The 22,409-nt window shown below is 45.4% G+C and overlaps 1 protein-coding gene across 2 annotated transcripts in view; it reads left to right on the top strand.

Moving 5' to 3' along the window:
* FAM13C (family with sequence similarity 13 member C) overlaps positions 1-22,409 on the top strand; it is a 126,694-nt gene that overhangs the window by 62,553 nt on the left and 41,732 nt on the right. For both annotated transcript variants that reach the window (XM_029059499.2, XM_029059498.2), the window contains exon 5: positions 17,254-17,338. In XM_029059499.2, the coding sequence (XP_028915332.1) occupies positions 17,254-17,338 (85 nt within the window). The remainder of the gene's footprint in view (positions 1-17,253; positions 17,339-22,409) is intronic.

Genomic DNA, 22,409 nt, shown 5'->3' with positions numbered 1-22,409 from the left:
AGTTTGTCCCAGATTTTGCTTTTTTATGTGTTAGTAATTGTCTTTTCAGTAATCAGTTAGCACATAATTGCATTTCAACTCTTTCTTTTCCCCTTGCCCTTTCCTGAGGACAATCAGAATATCTTGTCTAGTCTTGGTCTCTCTCTCTCTCTCTCTCTCTCTCTCTCTCGTATAATTTAGGAGCATTGGGTGGTCTGCTTGATTTGATCAGTCATATCACAAGCCTCCCCCACAGTTCAAAAAGTCACAGTGATAGAGGAAAACTTAAGCAGGCAAGATCAGTTGACTTTAAGGTCACTGGTGTAATCAATCAGTCCTTTTTATTGAGCACTTACTGGGTGCAGAACACTGAACTAAGTGCTTGGGAGAGTACGGTACAAAAGAGTTGGTTGACGTTCCCTGTCCACAATGAATTTACAGTCTAGAGAGGAGACAGTCATTATTATAAATAAATTACAGATATGTATGGAAGTGCTATGGGGCTGAGGCAGGGCTGAATAAAGGGTGCAAACCACAAAAAGGAATGCTGAGATTTGGGAAAATCAATCAACTGATTGCATTTATTGAGTGCTTACTGTGTGCAGAGCACAGTCCTAAACGCTTGGGAGAGTACAGTATAACAGAGTTTTACTGGGAAAATGAATGGAAAGAGAAAGCAGAGATCAAATGAAATTGTAATCTGGATATAGGAGAAGGCAGTTAGTTTCCTGGGAACAAAACCCTTTCTGTGAAGGAACAATGGGTTTGTTTGGACAGAGCAACCAGGAGAATTGGTGATTGTGAAGATAAAGTGATGACTCTTCTCAGAGCTTGGAGGGAAAGAAGGGAGACAGTGTTCATCATTCTCTAAGGCAATTGAGAAGCAGCATGACCTAGTGGATAGAGCATGTGCCTGGGAGTCAGAAGGAACTGGGTTCTATCGCCCGCTCCACCACTTTTCTGTTGTGCAACCTTGGACAAGTTGCTTCACTTCTCTGTGCCTCAGTTACCCCCCTGTAAAATAGGGATTAAGACTGTGAGCCCCGTCTGGGACAGGGTCTATGTCCAAGGTGACTAACTTGTATCTACCGAATGCTTAGTATTCATTCATTCATTCATTCATTCAATAGTATTTATTGAGTGCTTACTATGTGCAGAGCACTGTACTAAGCGCTTGGAATGAACAAGTTGGCAACAGATAGAGACAGTCCCTGCCCTTTGACAGGTTTACAGTCTAATCGGGGGAGAGAGACAGACAAGAACAATGGCAATAAATAAAGTCAAGGGGAAGAACATCTCGTAAAAACAATGGCAACTAAATAGAATCAAGGCGATATACATTTCACTAGCAAAATAAATAGGGTAATGAAAATATATACAGTCGAGCAGACGAGTACAGTGCTGAGGGGATGGGAAGGGAGAGGGGGAGGAGCAGAGGGAAATGGGGGGAAAAGAGGGTTAAGCTGCGGAGAGGTGAAGGGGGGGCGGTAGAGGGAGTAGAGGGAGAAGGGGAGCTCAATCTGGGAAGGCCTCTTGGAGGAGGTGAGTTTTAAGTAGGGTTTTGAAGAGGGGAAGAGAATCAGTTTGGCGGAGGTGAGGAGGGAGGGCGTTCCGGGACCGCGGGAGGACGTGGCCCAGGGGTACTGTGCCTGGCACAGAATAAATGCTTAACAAATCCTATTAAGTAAAAATGATGAAGGGAGTTGTCATTATGGGATATACCTTGGAGTCACAGAAGTGTAAAAAAAGTTTGTTTTGAAACAGGTGGTAATTATATTTCATTTGAATACATTCAGCAAAATCTGGGCTACCCAACTGTATTTAAAAAGTAGCTAGGATAGAACACTGACATGAGACCATTGTAAGAAAACTATGTTTCCATTCAAGTACCGCCCTGCTTTTGTAGTCTGTTGGGGACCATTCTTGAACTTTCCCTATTTTTGAATATCCTGCCTCCTGACTCCTAAATTGAGATTAGAAAGGTGGTAATAATAGTAGTAACTGCAGTACTTGTTAAGTAGTGGCTAAGTGTCAAATCCTACATTAAGGGCTGGGGTGGATACAACATACTCAAGTTGGATGCAGTCTCTGTCCCTCATGAGGCTCACAGTCTAAATAGGAAGAAAAACACATACTTCATTCCCATTTTGCAGATGAGGTAACCGGGGCACAGAAAAGCTAAGCAACTTGACTAGTGTCACACAGCAAAAAAGTGGCGGGGCCAGAATTAGAACCCAGGTCCTTTGATTTCCAGGCCTGTGGTCTTTACACTATGACCTGTTGCTTCCAGTAAAGTCTTGTGATGAACAACTTCTCTGGAATGATTCAGTTTCTGCAGCTGCTACATTGCTGTCCCATCCATCTAAGATAACCTGTTCCCTGCCATCCCCAGATCACCGCCTTCTGGGTAGGAGCCTGGAAAAGATTGCTTGGGTTTGTCTTGAAAATGGCTCCAAATTGGAAATCCAGCTGCAAATAAACATTGCTTATTCCTGAATCCTAACCTCTTTTCCAGTCCCCACCAAGAAAATACCAGAGTGAAAGAAAAAAAAAAAAAAGGAATCGAATCCCGTAGTGTGTGTCAGTACCACTGATCAAATCGCAATTCACAAAATCAGGGTTTAAAGGCAAAAAAGAAAACAGCAATAATAATAATATTAACTGTGATGTTTGTTAAACGCTTAGTAAGTGCCAGACACTGTACTAGGTGGTAGGGTAGATATAAGATAATCGGGTCGGACACCGTCCCCGGCTGCAGTCCTTGCTGTACAGCAGGGCTACTCTGGGGCTTGGGGAGGTACATAGAGGAAAAAATCCTATACCAAGGTGGGAGAAAGAACTGGTGGCAGCCTTGGGCTGGTCTGGAAAATGTTCTGCATTACTGTGCCCCAAAGCCAGCCCATCCCCAGCCTGGTCTTGGTTTCTGTCCCAACCACTCTGCCTCTGCTAACCTCAGGGGAGTGTTGTCATCCAGAGAGATGGTCAGGGGAGGGGCAAGGAAGGCTATCACCTCAGCAGTAATGTTCTAAAGCGAGGGAAGACTTATTCATTCAATAGTATTTATTGAGCACTTACTATGTGCAGAGCACTGTACCAAGCGCTTGGAATGTACAAATCGGCGACAGATAGTCCCTGCCCACTGACGGGCTTACAGTCTAATCGGGGGAGACAGACAGACAAAAACAATAGCAATAAATAGAATCAAGGGGATGTACATCTCATTAAAACAGTAGCAATAAATAGAATCAAGGTGATGTATATCTCATTAACAAAATAAATAGGGTAATAAAAATATATACAAATGAGCGGACGAGCACAGTGCTGAGGGGAGGGGAAGGGAGATGGGGAGGAGCAGAGGGAAAGGGGGGGAAAAGGGGGCTCAGCTGAGGGGAGGTGAACGGGGAGGTAGAGAGGCAGCAGAGGGAAGAAGGGGAGCTCAGTCTGGGAAGGCCTCTTGGAGGAGGTGAGCTCTCAGTAGGGCTTTAAGAGGGGAAGAGAATTAGTTTGGCAGAGGTGAGGAGGGAGGGCGTTCCAGGACGGCGGGAGGACTCCTCACCACCCTGGTCTGCTTGGCCAGCATGGGAGCTGAGATGATCTGCCCAGGCCTCGCTGGGCACCCCAAGGGTCATTGTGATTTTTTGCTACTGGGGGTGGGCCAGGGAAAAAACTTGTCAGTCAAGTAATCAATTGATCAATGACATTTATTGAGTACTTACTGTACCAAGCGCTTGGTAGAGTGCAATGTAATAGAATTAGCAGATACGTTCCCTGCTCACAGTGAGCTTACGGTCTAGAAGGGGAGACAGAGATTAATATAAATAAATTATGGATATGTACCTAAGTGCCATGAGGCAGAGGGAGGGGTGAAAAAAGGGTGCAAGCCAAGGGCAAAGGTAGCACATAAGGAAGTGAGAGAATAGGAAAATGAAGGCTTAGGAAAGGACTCTTGAAGGATATGTGGTTTTAATAAGGTTTTGAAGGTGCGGGGCAGTGGGGGGGAAGGGGGAGGAGTGACCATCTGTCAGATATGAAGAGGGAAGGCATTCCTGGCCAAAGGCAAGATGTGGGTGAAAGGTCGTCGGAGACAAACCCATTTTCATGTCCCACAGGCCACTCTGAGCCCAGACAATTTTGGTGAAGGTTTAGGGGAGAGGGAGGGGAGAGGCCAGAACTAGTTTTAACAACTCAATTTCCAAGTTTCTGTTGCTGATTTGTTTAGACACTATCAGCAGATAGTATTTATTAAGCACCTGGGTGCAGAGCACAGAATTGAGTGCTTAGGCTAGTATAATAGGTTTAGTGTTCATGATCCCTGCCTTAGAGGAGCTTACAATTTCGCTGGGGAAATGGCCACCAAAATAACTTTACAAATAGGAGGAAGAAAAAAAGGAGTTAGAGCTTAGAATATGTGAGATATTTTGCCTTAGGAATTGCTGCATAGTGAGTGTGTTTTTAATATCTGTTTTCTCTAAGGAGGGGTGTCTGTTTTCTTCATATGAATTCACTCTTCTGGGTAACACTTGGCTAATGGCTTGGGGAGGGAAAAATTGTAGTTGACTTTGTTCCTTTCCTGGCTGCAGATCCTACAGATTCAATATTGCATCAGGTCCTGTCGGTTTGATCTTCACAACATCACTAAAATTTACCCTTTCCTCTCCATCCAAACAGCTACCAAGTTGATCCAAGCATTTATCCTATGCTGTCTTGACTACTGCTTCTGCCTCCTCATTGACCTTCCCTGCCTCCTGTCTCTCTCCACACCAATTCATACTTCACTCTGCTACCTGATTCGTTTTTCAAAAAATAAGTTCAGTCTTTGTTCATTCTTCAAGATCAGAAGCAGCGTGACTTAGTGGAAAGAGCACGGGGTTGGGAGTCAGGTTGTGGGTTCTAATTCTGGCTCTGCCACTTCTCAGCTGTGTGACTCTGAGGCCCAGAGAAGTGAAGTGACTGGCCCAATAACCTCATCTGTAAAATGGGGATTAAGACTATGTGCCCCACATGGGACAACCTGATTACCTTGTATCTACTCCAGAGCTTAGAACAGTGCTTGCCACGTAGTAAATGCTTAACATATACCACTGTTATTATTATTATTATCCTCTATTGGTTGCCCATCTACCCCTGCATCAAACTCCTTACCATTAGCTTTAAAGCACTCAATGCCCCTGCCCCTCTAATCTTACCTCTCTGATTTCCTACTACAAACCCAGCAAGCTCCCTTCACTTTTCTAATGCCAGCCCATTTACTGTACCTCAATCTTTTCTATTTCATTGCCCACCCCTCACTCACATCCTGAATCTGGTCTGGAACACCCTCCCCCTTCATATCTGGCAGGCCATCATTCTCCTCTCTTTCATAACCTTTTTAAAAAGCACATCTCCTCCAAGAGACCTTCCCTGATTAAGCCCTCATTTCCCTTACTCCCTCTCTCTTCTGTATCACCATTGCTTTTCGATTTGTACTAATAATAATAATATTAAGGCATTTGGTAAGTGCTTATGTGCCAGACACTGTACTAAATACCCTTTATTCACCCCACACACAGTCCCACAGGACTTAGGTACATAACTGTAATTTATTAAATGTCTGTTTTCCCTTCTAGATTATGAGCTCCTCATGGGCAGAGAACATGTCTACCATCTTTTATGTTGTACTCTCCCAAGTGCTTAGTACAGTGCTCTGCACACAGTGATTAATTCACTGAAACCCCAAAAATCTGCCTGTGCCTCTTGGCAGTTCACACCTGCTAAGGGGCAGAATGGTGGCAGCCAATCTCCGGGGCAACTAGCAAACGGTGTAGGCGAAGCATTCTGAACGCCTTCCTTTCCTCCAGGGTAGTTCCAAGTTTGAGAAGCCCTGTGGCCTAGTAGATAGAGCACGGGCCCTGGAGTCAGAAGGTCATGGGTTCCAATCCCAGCTCTGCCACATATGCTGTGTGACCTTGGGCAAGTCACTTCACTTCTCTGGGGCCTCAGTTACCTCATCTGTAAAATGGGGCTTAAGACTGTGAACACTATGTGGGACAGGGATTGTGTCCACAATGATTAGCTTGTATTTCCCTGTTGTGCTTAGTACAGGATCTGGCACATAATAATAATGGTGGCATTTGTTAAGCACTTACTATGTGTGCCAAGCACTGTTCTAAGCACTGGGGTAGATACAAGGTAATCAGGTTGTCCCACGTGGGACTCACAGGCTTCATTCCCATTTTACAGATGAGGTAACTGAGGCACAGAGAAGTTAAGTGTAAGTGCTTAACAAATACCACAGTTATTAGTATTCCAATCAGGGAAGGCTACCGTTGCAGACAATTCCAGGGCTCAAGTCCTCTGGCTGCAGTTTAAACCTCTTCCCCCAACCACCCCCGTAGTAACAATAAGAAACTTCCTGCAGAAGTCCTGGAGGCAATTCCAGGGCAAAATCCCCTTCAAAATGATGGGGAATAAGAATATCACAGGGGCTGGAATGGCTACATCTCTGAACTTTGACCCCGCCTCTTTCTTCTTTCTTCCCAGAGATGATACTCTGGAGCCATGATTATAGCAAACTGTACTTTCCAAGAGCTTACTACAGTGCTCTGCACACAATAAGTGCTCAGTAAATACAATTGAATGAATGAATGAATGGTGTTCATTGAGTGCTTCTTGTGGGCAGAGCACTGAATTAAGTACTCGAAGGTGTACAATAATAATAATAGTTACGGTTTTTGTTAAGCACTTTGTGTCGAGCATTGTTCTAAGCCCTGGGATAAAGACTCGTTTTTGAGGTCACACAAGGGCTCATAGCCTAAGTAAGAGGGAGAACAGAGGAAACTGAGACACGGAGAAGTTAAGTGACTTGCCCAAGGTCACCCAGCAGGCAAGTGGCAGAGCCAGGATTAAAACTCAGATCCTCTCCCTCCCAGGCCCGTGCTCTTTCCACTGGGCCATGATACTAGTAAATATTATCCTTGACCTAGAAGAGATTAAAGTCCCTTTATCTTCCCACATCTGCCTTCTGGTTTCAATCATCTATCCCTCCATGCTTGCCTCATTATTCCCCTCTGCTGTCTCATCTCTTCCCTTTTTGCTTTTGCCTCCCCTTCCTCCTCGCTCCCTTTCCCTGGTCTTTCCTTCTTTCCTCCAACCCCATTTCTTTAACCTCTCCTCTTCCTCCACCCCTTTGTTGTGTATCCAGGTGCTGCCGGGGTAAGGCAGGAGGCAGTAAATGGATGAGAAATCAGGTGACCTCTTGAGTAGGGGTTGCTATCACCAACTCTGTCATACTTTCCCAAACAGTACAGTCCTCTGCACAAGTAAGCATTCATAAATACCACTGATTGAATCAATGATTCTTATCAGGCTGGTCCCTTGTTCATTATTAATACAAAACCGATGCCTTTATGCTAGGTTTGATGATTTTCATCCCCAAACTTCTCTAATGCCAGGTTTTGCAGTTGGGATGCAATAGCAGGGGACATTTAGTTCTAGTCCCCCTAGACTGTAAGCTCATTCTGGACAGGGAATATATGTTATTATTATTATTATGCTCTCCCAAGTGCTTAGTACAGTGGTATGCACAAAGTAAGCGCTCAAGATATGTGATTGACTAGGAAGGGAGAGCAATGTCTCTGCAGCAAGTGGTGGGAACATCAGGCTCCCCGACAGAAAAGTTCTAATGGCACATGGCTGCCGGAGAGGGCCGTCAGTGACCACACTGCAAGGAGGACCACTCTGGCCTACATCTTCCCCACTTGTGATGAAGGAGGTGATTTTCAACCTTATTTTGGAGAGATGAGAAGAATAGGCAGCAACAGTGAAGAAAGACTTTTGGACACTTAAATGTTTGCTGAAAGAATCCCAGCATGTTCTGTTCTTCTTGTGTCTTTTTCTGTTTTCTTTGGATGGGTAAAGCACCACCTTTCAGGTATGCAAGTGATGTAATTGCCAAATAATTTTATTTGTTAACTAAAAATTTGCAGTTGAGAAAATGTAATTTAAAAATGTACTTTACCTTTCCCATGTGGGACAGGGACTGTGTCCAACCTATCCCTAATCTATTTTAATGTCTGTCTCCTTGTACAGACTAAATTCTTTGTGGGCAGAGATGGTGCCTACCAATTCTGTTGACCTGGGCTTTCTCAAACACATAGTACAGTGTTCTGAACACAGTAAACATTCATTAAATACCACTGATTGAGTGACAACCTGATGATTTTGCATCTATCCCAGCACTTAGTTTAGTGCTTGGCACATAGAAAGTGCTTAACAGATCTGACTATAATCATCATCATTATTATTATTTGTTTCACCTTTCATTCCTTCTGGGATTTCTACCCCGTCAATGAAAATGAATAAACCATTGAGAAAATATTATTTAAAGTAAGGTCTTTTAGGAGACTCATCAAAACAATAATATTTGAAGCGCTTTATTTCTTCATAAATGCTATTCTCAAAGTCAGCTGAGATTAAAAGCAAATGTCAGAATCCTCGCACCATGGCTCAGATGAAATTGAAATTATTTTGAGGTTTTTAAAGTGCTACAGCAGGGCAAGCCTTTCATGTAATTGGTTCTTGTGTCCTGTAGGAGTAAAATACTTCTTGAAAGAGAAGCTCAATCTTAGCAAGCAAATTTTCCCATGGGAGAGGCAAGCATTGTTTTGAGACAGGGAGCTGAGAGAACAGAGCGGATAGAGTAGCGGGTGAGCAAGCTGGGGAACAGAGCTGGATGAGATTAGGGGGAAGACCTTTGGATCCAGGCTGAGGATTGGGTTTGGGGAGGGGGAGTTTCACCCTCTCCACCTCCCCTGGGGAAGACAAACATCATTGTTTCTACTACAGCTGTTTGTTTTTCTGGGTTGGGTTTCTTTTTTCTTGGGTGGGAGGGGACGTTGAGGCATTTAAGCACTATGGGCCAGGCACTCTGCTAAACACTGAGGTAGAAACAAGCTAATCAGGTTTAGACACCATCTGGGCCTCACACAGGGCTCAGAATCTTAATCCCCATTTTACAGATAAGGTAACTGAGGTAAAGGCAAGTGACTTGCCCAAGGTCACAAAGCATTCAAGTGATGGGGCTGGGATTAGAACCCAGTTCCTTCTTACTCCCAGGCCCTTGCCCTATCAACTAGGCAACATTGCTTCTCTTGTGGTTCAACATGAGATATAGCTAACATCAAGTTGAAACTTTCATGAGTTCCCTTGTCTGCGTTGCCTACCCTGACATCACCCACAGTAGTCAGCTGACAATAGGTTTAGTGCCATTTTGGCAGCATCACAATTCAGCATGGTGGCACAGGAAGGCAAATGGGAAATTTTTGTAGTGAGGAAGTGTCATTTGACATGCCTCCTGTTTGGCTGGGGATCTGCCTAATCAACAGCTGTTGCTGGGGGGAGGCTGCTGGGCCCACTCACCTCCATGCCAGATTGCTTGGATGCCAGGAGCCATTTTGAAGGCGCCTCGGCAAAGCAGCTGGCTGCGAAGATCAGCCTTTGAGCTAGAAAGCCCCAGCAGACAAAAGTGCAGCACTGTTGTAGGGGTTCTGGAAATTTCTGTAGTAAATCCCGCCTGCTTCTGTATTACTTATAGGGAGAGGTTTAGTCTATTCAGATTTGGAAATAAAACTATAAGTGATGCCAGTTTTGGGCCAGGCCAATGTGGCAGCCAGACTAGGATTCTGCCTTCCACCCTGTCAACAGGAAGTTGGGGGGAATCAAGTGGTGGTTGCCCTCCTTGACCTTCTAATCCATCAGTGGTATTTATAGAGTACTTACTGTGCGCAGAGCACTGTACTAAGCTCTTAGGAGAGTGCAATTTAACAGAGTTGGTATGTTGAAGGATGTCCCAACTTTTCCCTGCCATCCCAGCTTTCGGTTGTCAATTCCTTTCCCAAATTACACCTGCCCTATGCCTAACGATGCTGGATTTTCAGCGTAGCCGCCCACTGGAGTTTATAGCTATCCCACCAAGAGGCATTCATTCATTCAATAGTATTTATTGAGCACTTACTATGTGCAGAGCACTGTACTAATCGCTTGGAATGTACAAGTCGGCAACAGATAGAGACGGTCCCTGCCGTTTGACGGGCTTACGGTCTAATCGGGGGAGACGGGCAGACAAGAACAATGACAATAAAATGGCACAGGTCCCAGGGGCAGGAGGATCCACCCAACCCCAGCCCTGGGCCAGGCCATATCCCTGCTTCAGCCTCTCCCTTTCAGTGTGATTTTGCTTTAGACCCCTGCACAGAATTAACTGATTGGTTTCAGTAAAATGGAAGGGAAAAAAATAACTCACACCAACTGAACACAAATAACATTTTTTTCCCCTAAGGTATTTGTAAGGCTTACTGTGTGCCAGGTAATGTTCTAAGTGCCTGTATAGATTGCAAAGTAATCAGGTTGGCCACAGTTCCTGTATGTATGGGGCTCACAGTCTTAATCCCCATTTTACAGATGAGGTAACTGAGACCCAGAAAAGTGAAGTGACTTGTCTACTGTTTGATCATGCAAGTGGTGGAGATGGGATTAGAACTCAAGTCCTTCTGACTGGTGGTATTCTATCCATTAGGCCACACTGTTTCCTCATAGCTACCAACTCCCTTATAGGTACTCTCCCAAGCACTTAATACAGTACTCTGTTCACAGTTCACTAAATCCTGTCGGTCCCATCTTCACAACGTAGCTAAAATCCACAATTTCCTCTCCATCCAAACTGCTGTCGTGTTAATACTTATCACTAATCCTATCCTGACTGGAATACTGCATCAGCCTCCTTGCTGACCACGCAGGCTCCTGTCTCTTCCCACTCCAGTCCATACTTCATTCTGCTGCCATTTTTCTATAAAAATGTTCAGGACATGTCCTGACCTCTCCTCAAAAAACTCCAGTGGTTGCCCATCCACCTCTGCATCCAACAAAAAAAAAAACTCCTCACCATCTGCTTTAAAGCACTCCTCTAGCTTGCCCCCTCCTACCTCACCTCACTTTCTCCTTCTGCAGCCCAACCCGTATGCTTCACTCCTCTAGTGCTAACCTTCACACTGTGCCTCGATCTTGCCTGTCTCGCCTCCGACCCCTAGCCCACATCCCGCCTCTGGCCTGGAACGTCCTCCCTCCTCAAATCCGACCGACAATTACTCTCTCCCCCTTCGAAGCCTTATTGAAGGTATATCTCATCCAAGAGGCCTTCCCAAACTAAGCCCCACTTTTCCTCATCTCCCACTCCCTTCTGTGTCGCCCTGACTGGCTTCCTTTGCTTTTCCCCCCCTCCCATCCCCACAGCACTTATGTACATATTGGTTATTTTATTTATTTGTATGGATGTCCGCCTCCCCCGGTCTAAACTGTAAGCCCATGTGGGCAGGAAATGTGACTGTTTAACGCTGTATTGTACTCTCCCAAACGCTTAGTATGGTATTCTGCCCAAAGTAAGAGCTCAATAAATACGATTGAATGAAGGAATGAAAGCGCTCAATAAAAACCATTGATTGATAAAAAGACTTGGCTCTGCAGCAGGCTAATTGCAAGCCAGGTTGCCCTAAAATTGTGTTTTGTAATAGATCCTGGATGGGTGTGTCATATTTCAAGCACTTTGTAAACTGAACCTGGGCAATTTTAGACTGACGACTAGTAAGATTTTTCTCAGGGAAGGAACATATTCTTCTTTCTCGAGGTGCTAAAAGAAATGGCCGTATAATGCAGGGCCATAATAAAGACCTGTGGAATCTGTTGAGTTTGAGACTGGAAGGAATTTCCCCTGGGAGCCTTAAGACTCATTTCTTAGCTTTGGACTCACCCTGCCTAGCCCCCACTGTGGCTCAATACCAAGAACACCACATACTGAAATCTCAGGCACGGGATTAGATTTGAGCCTGGGCTCCAGGAGAGACAGTGACTAGCATGAGCTGCGGTGGATCAGAGGCTAAACAGCTTGAAACTCCTGCTTCCATGAGTTCTAATCTCCTTCTCAGCACTTCTCTCTGGCTGGGGAAAGTCTCAAGGGATGGACAAGTGGCAGGAATTCATCTTCAGTTGCGGAATGCAGTCTGCATTTAACATGCAGAATTTTGCTTAAGAGACAACTTTTCAGGGACAAATCGATTCTACATTGGGCTGCCTGTCTACGTATGCATAGCTATTTTGGCTCATTGGCAAGTCAAAAGGCCTCAGATTTTCATTTTACATCTCTCTGTGTTCTGAGGCAAAGACGTTTTCTAATTTGGCTTCCTTTGCTGCTAGTGGGGTTGAGAAAGATATTAGGATAAAGACTTAATAACCAACACATTTCTCCTTTTCATAAAAGTAATAACTGGTATTTGTTAAGCTCTTACTTTGTGCCACGCAGTATACTAAGTGCTGTGGTAGATATAAGCAAATGGGATTGGGCATAGTCACTGTCCCATGTGGGGCTTATACAGTCTCAATCCCCATTTCACAGATGAGGTATCTGAGGCCCATAGGACTGAAGCAACTTGCCCAAGATCACAGAGAAGACAAATCCCAGGCAGATCTGGATTAGAATCCATGACCTTCTGACTCCCAGGCCTGTGCTCTATCCATTACACCACACTATCTCTTTTAGGCTGTATATCCCAAAGAGATCAATGGAGTTAATGTTTGCAAGTGCCTTGTTTCATCCCCCTATTTCTGGGATTCTCTATATTGGCACTTAAATCAGTCAATTAATTTGGTTTTTTAAGTGCTTACTGTGTTCCAGAACACTTGAGAGAGTACAATAACATAAATTGACACAGTCTCTGCCCTCAGGGAGTTGCAGTCTATTTGGGGAGATAGCTATTAAATTATAAGTAGTGGAAGCACTCAAGTATAAGGCTATGTGTATAAGTGCTGAGGGGGTTGGGGGTGAGAACCTAAATGTTTAGGGTATAGGACTAAATGCACAGGTGATGCAGAAGGGAGAGAAAATAGGATTTGGGATATATGTCATGGAAGATTTCCTGGAAGGGATGTGATTTTAGCGGGGGAAGCAGTATGGCTTAATAGAACACAGGACCGGGAGTCAGAAGGACCTGGGTTCTAACATCGGCTCCCCAACGTGTCTGTTGCGTGACCTTGGGTAAAACACTTAACTTCTCTGTGCCTCAGTTACCTCATCTATAAAATGGAGATCAAGATTGTGAGCCCCATGTGAGACAGGGACTGTGTCCAACCTGATGATCTTATGACCTCAGAGCTCATAACAGTGCTTGGCACATAGTGAGTGCTTAACAAGCACTGTAATCATTATTGTTACTAGGGCTTTGAAGACAGGGAAAGGGGTGGGCTTTCGGTTTCTAAGGGGAGGGAGTTTCAAGAAGAGGGGAGGGTGTGAGGAAGGGGTTGATAGAGAGAGAGGTGAGATCGAGGTACAGTAGGGAGATGTGAGAGGAGTGAAATGTGTGGGCTGGTTTGTACTGGGGGAGGATTGAGGATAGATAGGAGGATGTTAATGATGATAATAATTATCATATTTGTTAAGCGCTTACTACATGCCGAGCACTGTTCTAAGTGCTGGGGTAGATAGAAGATAATCAGGTTGAGCCACGTGGGGCTCATAGTCATAAGTCCAATTTTACAAGTGAGGTAACCGAGGCACAGAGAAGTGAAGTGACTTGGCCAAGGTCACACAGCAGACAAGTGATGGAGCCAGGATTAGAACCAATGTCCCCTGACTCCTAAACGGTGCTCTTTCCACTAAGCCATACTGCTTCAGCAACATCACTATGGAACATCAAGATGTTCACTATGCTCCTCTAATACCAACTTACTCACTACCTTGATCATTGTCATCATCATCATCCATGGTATTTATTAATAATAATAATGATGATAATTGTTAAGCACTTACTGAGTGCCAAGCACTGTTCTAAGCACTGGGGTAGATACAAGGTAATCAGGTTGTCCCAAGAAGGGGTCACAGTCTTCCTCCCCATTTTACAGATGAGGTAACCGAGGCCCAGAGAAGTGAAGTGACTTGCCCATGGTCACACAGCTGACATGGGGCAGATCTGGGATTAGAACCCATGACCTATGACTCCCAAGCCCGGACTCTTTCCACTAAACCACACTGATCCCTTACTGTGGGCAGAGCACTGTACTAAGCTCTTGGGAGAATATGATACAGTAGAGTTGGTAGACACATTCCCTATCCACAACAAGCTTACAGTCTAGAGGGATCTTATCTATCTCACCGCAGACCCCTTGTGCATTTCCTGCCTATGACCTGGAAGTCCCTCCCCTGGCATATCTGATAGATAATAATAATAATAATGGTATTTGTTAAGCGCTTACTATGTGCCAAGCTTTGTTCTAAGCGCTGGGGTAGATACAAGGTAATCAGGTTGTCCCACGTGGGGCTCACAGTCTTCATCCCCATTTTACAGATGAGGTAACTGAGACACAGAAAAGAGAAGTGATTTGCCCAAGCTCACACAGCAGGCAAGTGGAGGAGATGGGATTAGAACCCACAACCTCTGACTCCCAAGCCCGTGCTCTTTCCACTAAGCCACGTTACTTCTCTGATCCTGACTCTCCCCACCTTCACAGTCTTATTAAAAAATTACATCTCCAAAAGACCTTCTGTATCTAAGCCTTCATTTCCCCTACTTTCTCTTCCTTCTGCATCACCCTTTCACTTAAATATGGATTAAGCAGCATAGACTAGTGGATAGAGTATGGGCCCGGGAGTCAGAAAGCTGTGGGTTCTGATCCCATCTCCTCCACTTGTCTGCTGTGTGATCTTGGGCAAATCACTTCACTTCTCTGTACCTCAGTTACCTCATCTGTAAAATGGGGATTAAGGCTGTGAGGCCCCCTGTGGGACAGGGACTGGGCCCAACCTGATTAGCTTGTATCTACCCCAGCACTTAGAACAGTGTTTGGCACATAGTAAGCACTTGTTATAACAAATGTTATAACAAATGCTATAATTATTCTTACTATTATTACCCTTTATTCCCCCCACCCACAGGTCTTATGTACCGTATTCATAGTTTATTTTAATGTCTGTCTCTCCTTCTAGACAGTGAGCTCTTTGTGTGTGGGGAACGTGACCACCAATTCTGTTATGTATAGTAAGCACATTGATTGAGGAGAACCTTGAGTACCTTAAAGCTGATGGTGCGTAGTTATGCTTGATGTGGGTTGGATGGAAAACCACTGGAAGATTTTGAGGACTGAGGATATGAGGACTGAATTTTTTTTTTTAGAAAAATGATCCAGGCAACAGAGTGAAGTATAGACTGGAAGAGGCTAGAGACAGGGAGGTCAGGGAAGAGTCTGATGCAGTAGTTGAAATCAGACATGACAACTTCTTGGATCAGCATGGTGCTGGTTTGAAAGGAGAGAAAGGAGGCAAATCTTTCCATTCTTCTCCAGGTAAGCAGCTGATATGCCCATCAAAGTAGGATCTCTCAAAGAAGTATCTCCCCTCTCTCCTTCCCCGAATTGAGGAGCAGATACATTTGCATCTTCCATTTGTCTTCTCGTGGCCATCCAGTTGCTTCTCTCCTTATTCGGGGAGTAGATATTGGAATTTCAGTCTTACCAGAGGGCTGAAAAGGACTTTCTTTTTAATGGTACCGGGCACCGCTGGTTACCGGATAATCAGGTTGGACAAAGTCCCTGTCCCACATGGGGCTTACAATCTTCATTCCCATTTTGCAGATGAGGTAACTGAGGGTCAGAGAATTGAAGTGACTTGTCCAAGGTCACCCAGTAGACAAGTGGCAGAACTGGGACTAGAAGCCAGGTTCTCCTGACTCTCAACTCCATGCTCTATCCCGTGCTGGAAATTCCAGAGGGGTTGATTAAAGCAAGCAACTGCCCTGACTCAAATTGAGCACCATCTCAGAGGGTGCAGACAGACAACTTCAGTTTCCAAAATGGCTGCCAGGCTGGAATTAAGAGCCTTGTGCAGCACCTGTTGTGATAGGTTCAGCAGGCACAAACCTGTCAGAAGTAGCCCTGATAGGAATAGGATATTTTCTCACTTGTAATAGCAAGAATAATATGAACTGTGATATTTGTTAAGCACTTACTATGTGTCAAGGGGGGTGTTTTATCCCCATTTCACAGATGAGGTAGAGGAGACATGGAGAAGTTAAGTGACTTGTCCAAGGTCACACAGCAGGGAATTTATGGAGCTGGGTTTAGAACCCGGACTTCTGTCTCCCAGTCCTGTACTCTTGCCACTGGGCCAGCCTGGGGCTTCATGCTCTCAATGACTACAGCTTCCAATATAAGCTGATTCAAAGTTCTTGCTCTTTCATCCCTCTAAAAGGAGTCTCTCCTTCATCAAGACAGAAGATGTGAATATGAGATCACACGCCTTTCCCCCTTTGATCTTCTCTTCCTCCATCCCCTGTCCTCACCCCAAAGAGACAAGTCTAAGAAAAGGGACTTCTACACTCTCTCCCACCCCTCCAGAAGGAGGGGAATGGAACATTTGGGGAAATAGAAATGACTCACGCAGTCTGGTCAGAAGCTAATTAAAATTGCCGGGGCTTTTGCATCATGGTGAGTTCGTGGTGTCAGAGTGTGCGGATGAATGATTCTCCAGAGCCAGAGCAAACTGGAGCAAGAGAGGGCATAGACAGCCTGAAGGGCTGTGCAAGATAAACGGCCCTCCCCTCAGCGATCGGTTTACCATGAGCGACAAAAATCTGTTCATTCTGCCTCTATGGATGGTGAGATATGAGAGCCCGATAGCTGCAGTCCACCTAAAAGAAGAAGCAGAAAGAACGGATGAAAAGCCGAGAGGCTCCCTTGTGTGTGAGGGGGAGGCTGGCTCTGTAACTCTTTGTGAGCCGTGGGCTGCGTATTCCCTGTGGACCTGGGGCGAGGGTTTTTTATGAATGGTGGGCAGGGAGGGGCACAGTGTCATCAGATCCTGATGTCAGCACAATGAATGGAACGTACTTGGCCAGCGTAAAGCTACGAGGCCGGGAGTACGGGCAGATGTTCGGATTGGTTCCCCGGACGTGTCGTCCCTCGCTGACGAGATCCACGTTCCCCGGGTGTCACGGATAATCCGAACACGTTAGGATTTAAAGAACTGCGGAATCCGAGGCGACATGGGGAAGGATGCGTATCTCGGCTCTCCTTAAACAGAACTGCTCCTCGGGAACGGAGGCCGGAGCCTGGGGAGAGACTTTGGTCGAAAGGCCGACGCAGGGTTGCCTTTCGGTGATCCACTTAGCTGGCCCGATGTTCTGCTTCTGCTTGCAGAATTCTCTGCTGAAGCTCCAAGCCCTCGAAACTGATCTGTGTTCTGCATTTCTCCCAAACCAGGAAGAAACACCTCCGCTGCCGGGAGGAAAGGATCCAGCACCCTCTTCCCTCCCCAGTGGGCCAACTGATGGAGCCAATTCTGGAGGTAAGAAGTCGGGGAGAGGGACGGGGGAGTAGGCTCGCAGGACGAGAAAGACACTCATCTTGCAGCTTTGTCAAATAGTAAAGTCCTCTGGGTTCAGGATTGCTGATGTGTTGTAAAAACTAAAGCAGAGGAGGATGCTTCCCCCAGCTAGGCAAGGAGAGCAACACTATCTGAAAGCTGCATTATTCACCGTCTTATCCGCCCGGGTTGGCAGTGCAACTGAAAAATCTCAGAATCCAATATTTGGCCTCCTTACCTTAGTGTTCCGAGGCAAGAGGGTTGTTCATTTCTATTAAATAGTGTCACCTGGCTTGTTTCAAATGTCAGATTGATTTTTCTTATCTTTTGTGGTTTTGAACGTGGCCACGTTATTTGTGGCATAATTGATTTTCATTTGATGTCGAAGCGTGAGAGAAGTAAAGGGAAAGGCTGTAACACATTGATCCTAATCACAAATAAGGCTTCCTCATCTTGATCATATCCAGTCTGGTTGCTCTTTGTCGAACTCTAACCTCTGCATTCAGAAGTCTCTGAAGCTCAGGGTGATTTTGAGGGGAGTCCCCAAGCCTTATATTTTAGGGTGACAGAATCCCCAGCAGCAGAAGGCAAATTATTTCTGTCCCTGAAAAAAGTGGGTCATCCCCACAAATACCTGGGACCGAGGATTGGGGGACATCAGAGGCCAGTCAGCTTTAAAGCCATAAGGTCACAGGTTGAAGACCCAATTGGGGGGGGTCAGTAAACTCGTCCATTCTGGAGAACTTGCTTGAATATCTATGAATTGTATATTACTAATTTTTCATTTATATTAATTAAGCAATTTATTTATCAAGCATTCTTTCATTCATTCGATCGTATTGAGCGCTTATTGTATGCAGAGCACTGTACTAAGTGGGCTTGAGAGAGTATCTGTGCCCAGCTCTAGGCTGTAATCTCCTTGTGGACAGGGAACGTGTCTACCGATTCTATTGCACTGTAGTCTCCCAAGCACTCGTTACAGTGCTTTGCACACAGTAAGAACTCAATAAATACCATCGATGATGATGAATCATTTGCTTACAGGGAGAAATAGGGAAATAACACAAAACCCTTGGGGACAATCAGTAAACCTATTTTTGAAATCATGATTTTTTTTAAAAAAACCTTCAGGTAAATATCATGTATGTGACAAACACTGCTTCTCTGGCTGCCCGGTTATATGCTTTAGGCCCAGATTGAAGATGCTCTGGGAAGGAGGCCTCAGAGTTGGTTGTGAGATGATATCTGCTCAAGGTCCTCTGGTTGTCAACCTGGTTACGATGAAAAATCACCCTGGCGATCAGTCAGTGGCATAAATTGAGCACTCAGTGTGAGCACTTTCCCCGCCCTCAAGAAGCTTAAGTCTAACAGAAACCTCGCCCTCCGCTTTCTGCATCACTAAGGGGGTCCTTGCGGCAACTGTGTTGGCAGGCTAAATGGGGCAGAGACATAATGAGCTCAACTCCAAGGTCAGGTGTGGTGGAGAGAAGAGTCCGTGGAGGGGTGACAGAACAGGTGATGGTTGGAAAGAAAGAGGGAAGCATGAGGAGAGAAGGAAAATATGAGAGTGGTGTTGGGAGGAGGGAGAGGAGAGGTGGGAGAGACCGATGGGAAGAGGGAGAGAAAAGAGAACGTGAGCCATAAAATAATTATAAGAGGAGATCGGTCGGTTGGTTTGGCTCCGAGAGCCCAAGTCGTGTACTACTGGACTATACGAGGAGTTCCACTGTGGATGTGGGTGTGGGTCTAGAAATATCCTCGAACTTCCTCAAAGACAGGAAACAAAAATCTCCCCAGATTCCCACTCTGAACTGAAAGATTTCCATTTCACAATGCCATTTAGACATTCTGAGAGTTTTGAGAGCCACCTTGCCCCCTCAGATGCCTGTGTTGAAGAAGAGCATTTATTTCACAAGGAATGAAAATTAATCCATTCCGTGGTGACACAAACTTTGAGTATGGGAAAGGGTGTGAGGGTAAACAAGGAATTTCCTTGTGCAGTTACATTGGCTTCCCTGAATTCAAATCAGGGATCTCCAAGCTAGCTCACATGCTATTGATAGAGCAATAATCCACTAACAGGACCTTAACAAAGGGGCAGTGTGGTTCAGTAGAAAGAGCATATGCTTGGTAAGTGGGAGATCCAGGTTCTAATCCCATTTCTGCCCCTAGACAGCTGAGGGATTTTAGCCAAGTCATATGACCTTTCTGTGACTCAATTTCCTCATCTGTAAAATGAGGGTATGAACCCTGGTCTTCTTACTTGAGAAGCAGTATGGTAGAGTGGATAGAGCATAGGCCTGGGAGGCAAAAGGTCATGGGTTCAAATCCCAGCTCTGCTATGTGTCTGCTGTGTGACCTCGGGCAAGTCACTTCACTTCTCTGTGCCTCAGTTACCTCATCGGCAAAATGGGGTTTAAGACTGTGAACCCCATGTGAGACAGGGACTATATCCAACCTGATTGCCTTGTATCTACCCCAGCACTTAGATCAGTGCTTGGCACAGAGGAAGTGCTTAATAAATACCATTATTATTATGATTATGATTATTAGGTCATGGGCCAGGTACTATGTGCCATCTGGTAATCTTAGACCTGTGTTATGGCTAGTCTCTGTTTCTCCAAAAAAGTCATACAAAAGACCCAGTTGAAGGTTGGCAAGAGAATTATACTGAAGAGAAGGAAAAACTACATTTACCAGGAAGCAAAGGGGCTGAATCATGACTTCTTGGCACCACAGCGGGCGTTGGTGCTGGGTGGAGCCAAGCTCGGGCCTTGCCATGATAAAGATGGGGGTGGATTTCTGCTTTCCATTTGCTGTCCAGACACTGATCATTGAGTGGGCCTCTTCAGAACTGGTCATCCATGGGTAAGCCCAGATTATTATTTTGTTTTTTGGTAGTTGTTAAGGGCTCACTATGTGCTAGGCACAGTACTAAGTGCTGGGGGTAGATACGAATTAATCAGGTTGGACAAAGACCCTGTCCCACATGGGGCTCACTGTCTTAATCCCCATTTTGCAGATAAGGTAACTGAAGCACAGAGAGGTTAAGTAATCTGCCCAAGGTCACCCAGCAGACAAGTGGCAGAGCCCGGATTAGAACCCAGATCCTTCTGAGTTCCTGGCTCATGTTCTCTCCACAAGGCAATGCTGCTTTTCATCCCTTAATTAAACTGATGGGAAGGTAGACCAGGGAAATGGGGGATTGATCTGTTGTGGGATTTTCCTGGCATAAGTCTTAGTTTGTGGTTTTAAAGTTTTGTTTGAATTCATTTTGTTACATCCTTTTCAGTTGTATTTCCGATTAAAATAGTATTTGTTAATCAATCAGTGGTATTGAGCACTTCCTGTATATAGAACATGTTACTAAGCCCTTGGGAGTGTCCAATATAGTCGGTAGATATGATCCTTACCCACAGAGGGCTTACAGTCTAGATGGGGAGGTAGACATTAAAATAAATTACAGTGAGGGAAAATGGAAAAGTATAAGATATGTACATAATCGTGGTGGGGTGAGTATAGAGCGCTTAAGAGATACAGATCCAAATGTATAGGTGATTCAGACAGGAGAGCCAATAAGGAAAATGAATGCTTAGTCAGAGAAGGCCTCTTGGAACAGACGTGATTTCAGAAGGGCTCTGAAGACAGAGGAGAGTAGTGATCCATTGGCTATGAAGGGAAAGGGAGAACCAGACCGGAGGGAGGATGTGGACAAGGGGTCGGCGGTGAGAAAGGTGAGTTCGAGAGACCAAGAGTAGGTTGGTGTTAGAGGAGTGAAATGTGTGAGCTGGGTTGTAGTAGGAATGAGCAAGGTAAGAGATGAGGTTGAGAGCGGATCGAATGTCTTAAAGCAGATGGTAAGGAGTTTCTCTTTGATGTGGAAATGGTCAGTTTTTGAAAGTATTCAGGGAGAGGTCCCTTACAGATTCTGGCCAGATTTCAGCTTCTCTTCGGTTCCTTTTGATTGCCTGGTCTGCAGAAGGGCAAATCATGCTTCTTAGTCTAGGTGTTTCAGCCGGGCGGCTCTTATCTAACAAGATCTCCTCTGGCTTTTGGTGCAGTGATTGGCGCATAGTCGGCGCTTGATAAGTACCATAACTAACTAGTGCCAGAACAGGCACCAGCTCCCAAGCCAGTCGCCACCCCCCACTTGCCATTTCCAAATCTCTCGGGGTTGCCCCCGCTCTCTTCATTTCCCACTCCCCTTGCACTGCTCTCTTTAGTGTGCTCTGCCACTGCTGGGAAGCGGGGACAGTAAGAAGAGAAGGAGGGTGGGATGGGGGGACTGGATCAATGGCCCAAATTCAAGAGTGTCAGCCAGTGTCAGTGGACTGCTCACCGACCTAAAATGGTGGCCAGTGCTCCATCAATATATAAAATAACAAGAGGTGGGTCAACCCCACAGTCATCCATCAAGTTGTCATCCATTTTCCTATCTTCAGCTGAAGTAGCAAAACCCCCAAGTTTTTAGTTTTTGGGGTTTTCTTTTGGTATTTGTTAAATGCGTATTATGGACCAGACACTGTACTAAGTGCTAGGGTAGATACACGCTAATCAGGTTGGACACAGTCCATGTCCCACATGGGGCTCACAGTATCAATCGCCATTTTGCAGATGTGGTAACTGAAGCACAGAGAAGTTAAGTGACTTGCCTAAGGTCACACAGCAGAGAAGTGCCAGAGCTGCCCCCAGCCCCCTGCTACAGCCACTAGCCCAACCTGCTTTTTCAAGATGGCTCCCAGAGAAACTCTTCAATCCTGCTGTACCCTGAATCCCCATCTCTAAACTCCAGGGTAAACCACTGGAGGACACGTCTCCATGAGGCCTAGTGGAAAGAGGATCGGCTGGGGAGTCAGAGGACCAAGGTTCTAATCCTGGCTCAGCCACTTGCCTGCTAAGTGACCCTGGGCAAATCATGATGCTTCTCCGTACCTCAGTTTCCTCATCTGTAAAATGAGGATTCAATACCTGTTCTTCTTCCTACTAACCCCCATGTGGAAGAGTTACTCTGTTTGAACTGATTATCTTGTATGTACCCCAGTGCTTAGTGTAG

The sequence above is a fragment of the Ornithorhynchus anatinus genome, chromosome 3, assembly GCF_004115215.2.
Source record: "Ornithorhynchus anatinus isolate Pmale09 chromosome 3, mOrnAna1.pri.v4, whole genome shotgun sequence".
In the NCBI taxonomy this organism is placed as follows: domain Eukaryota; kingdom Metazoa; phylum Chordata; class Mammalia; order Monotremata; family Ornithorhynchidae; genus Ornithorhynchus; species Ornithorhynchus anatinus.
The sequence above is the reverse complement of the archived record's forward strand: the minus strand, read 5'-3'. Positions and strand labels throughout refer to the sequence as shown.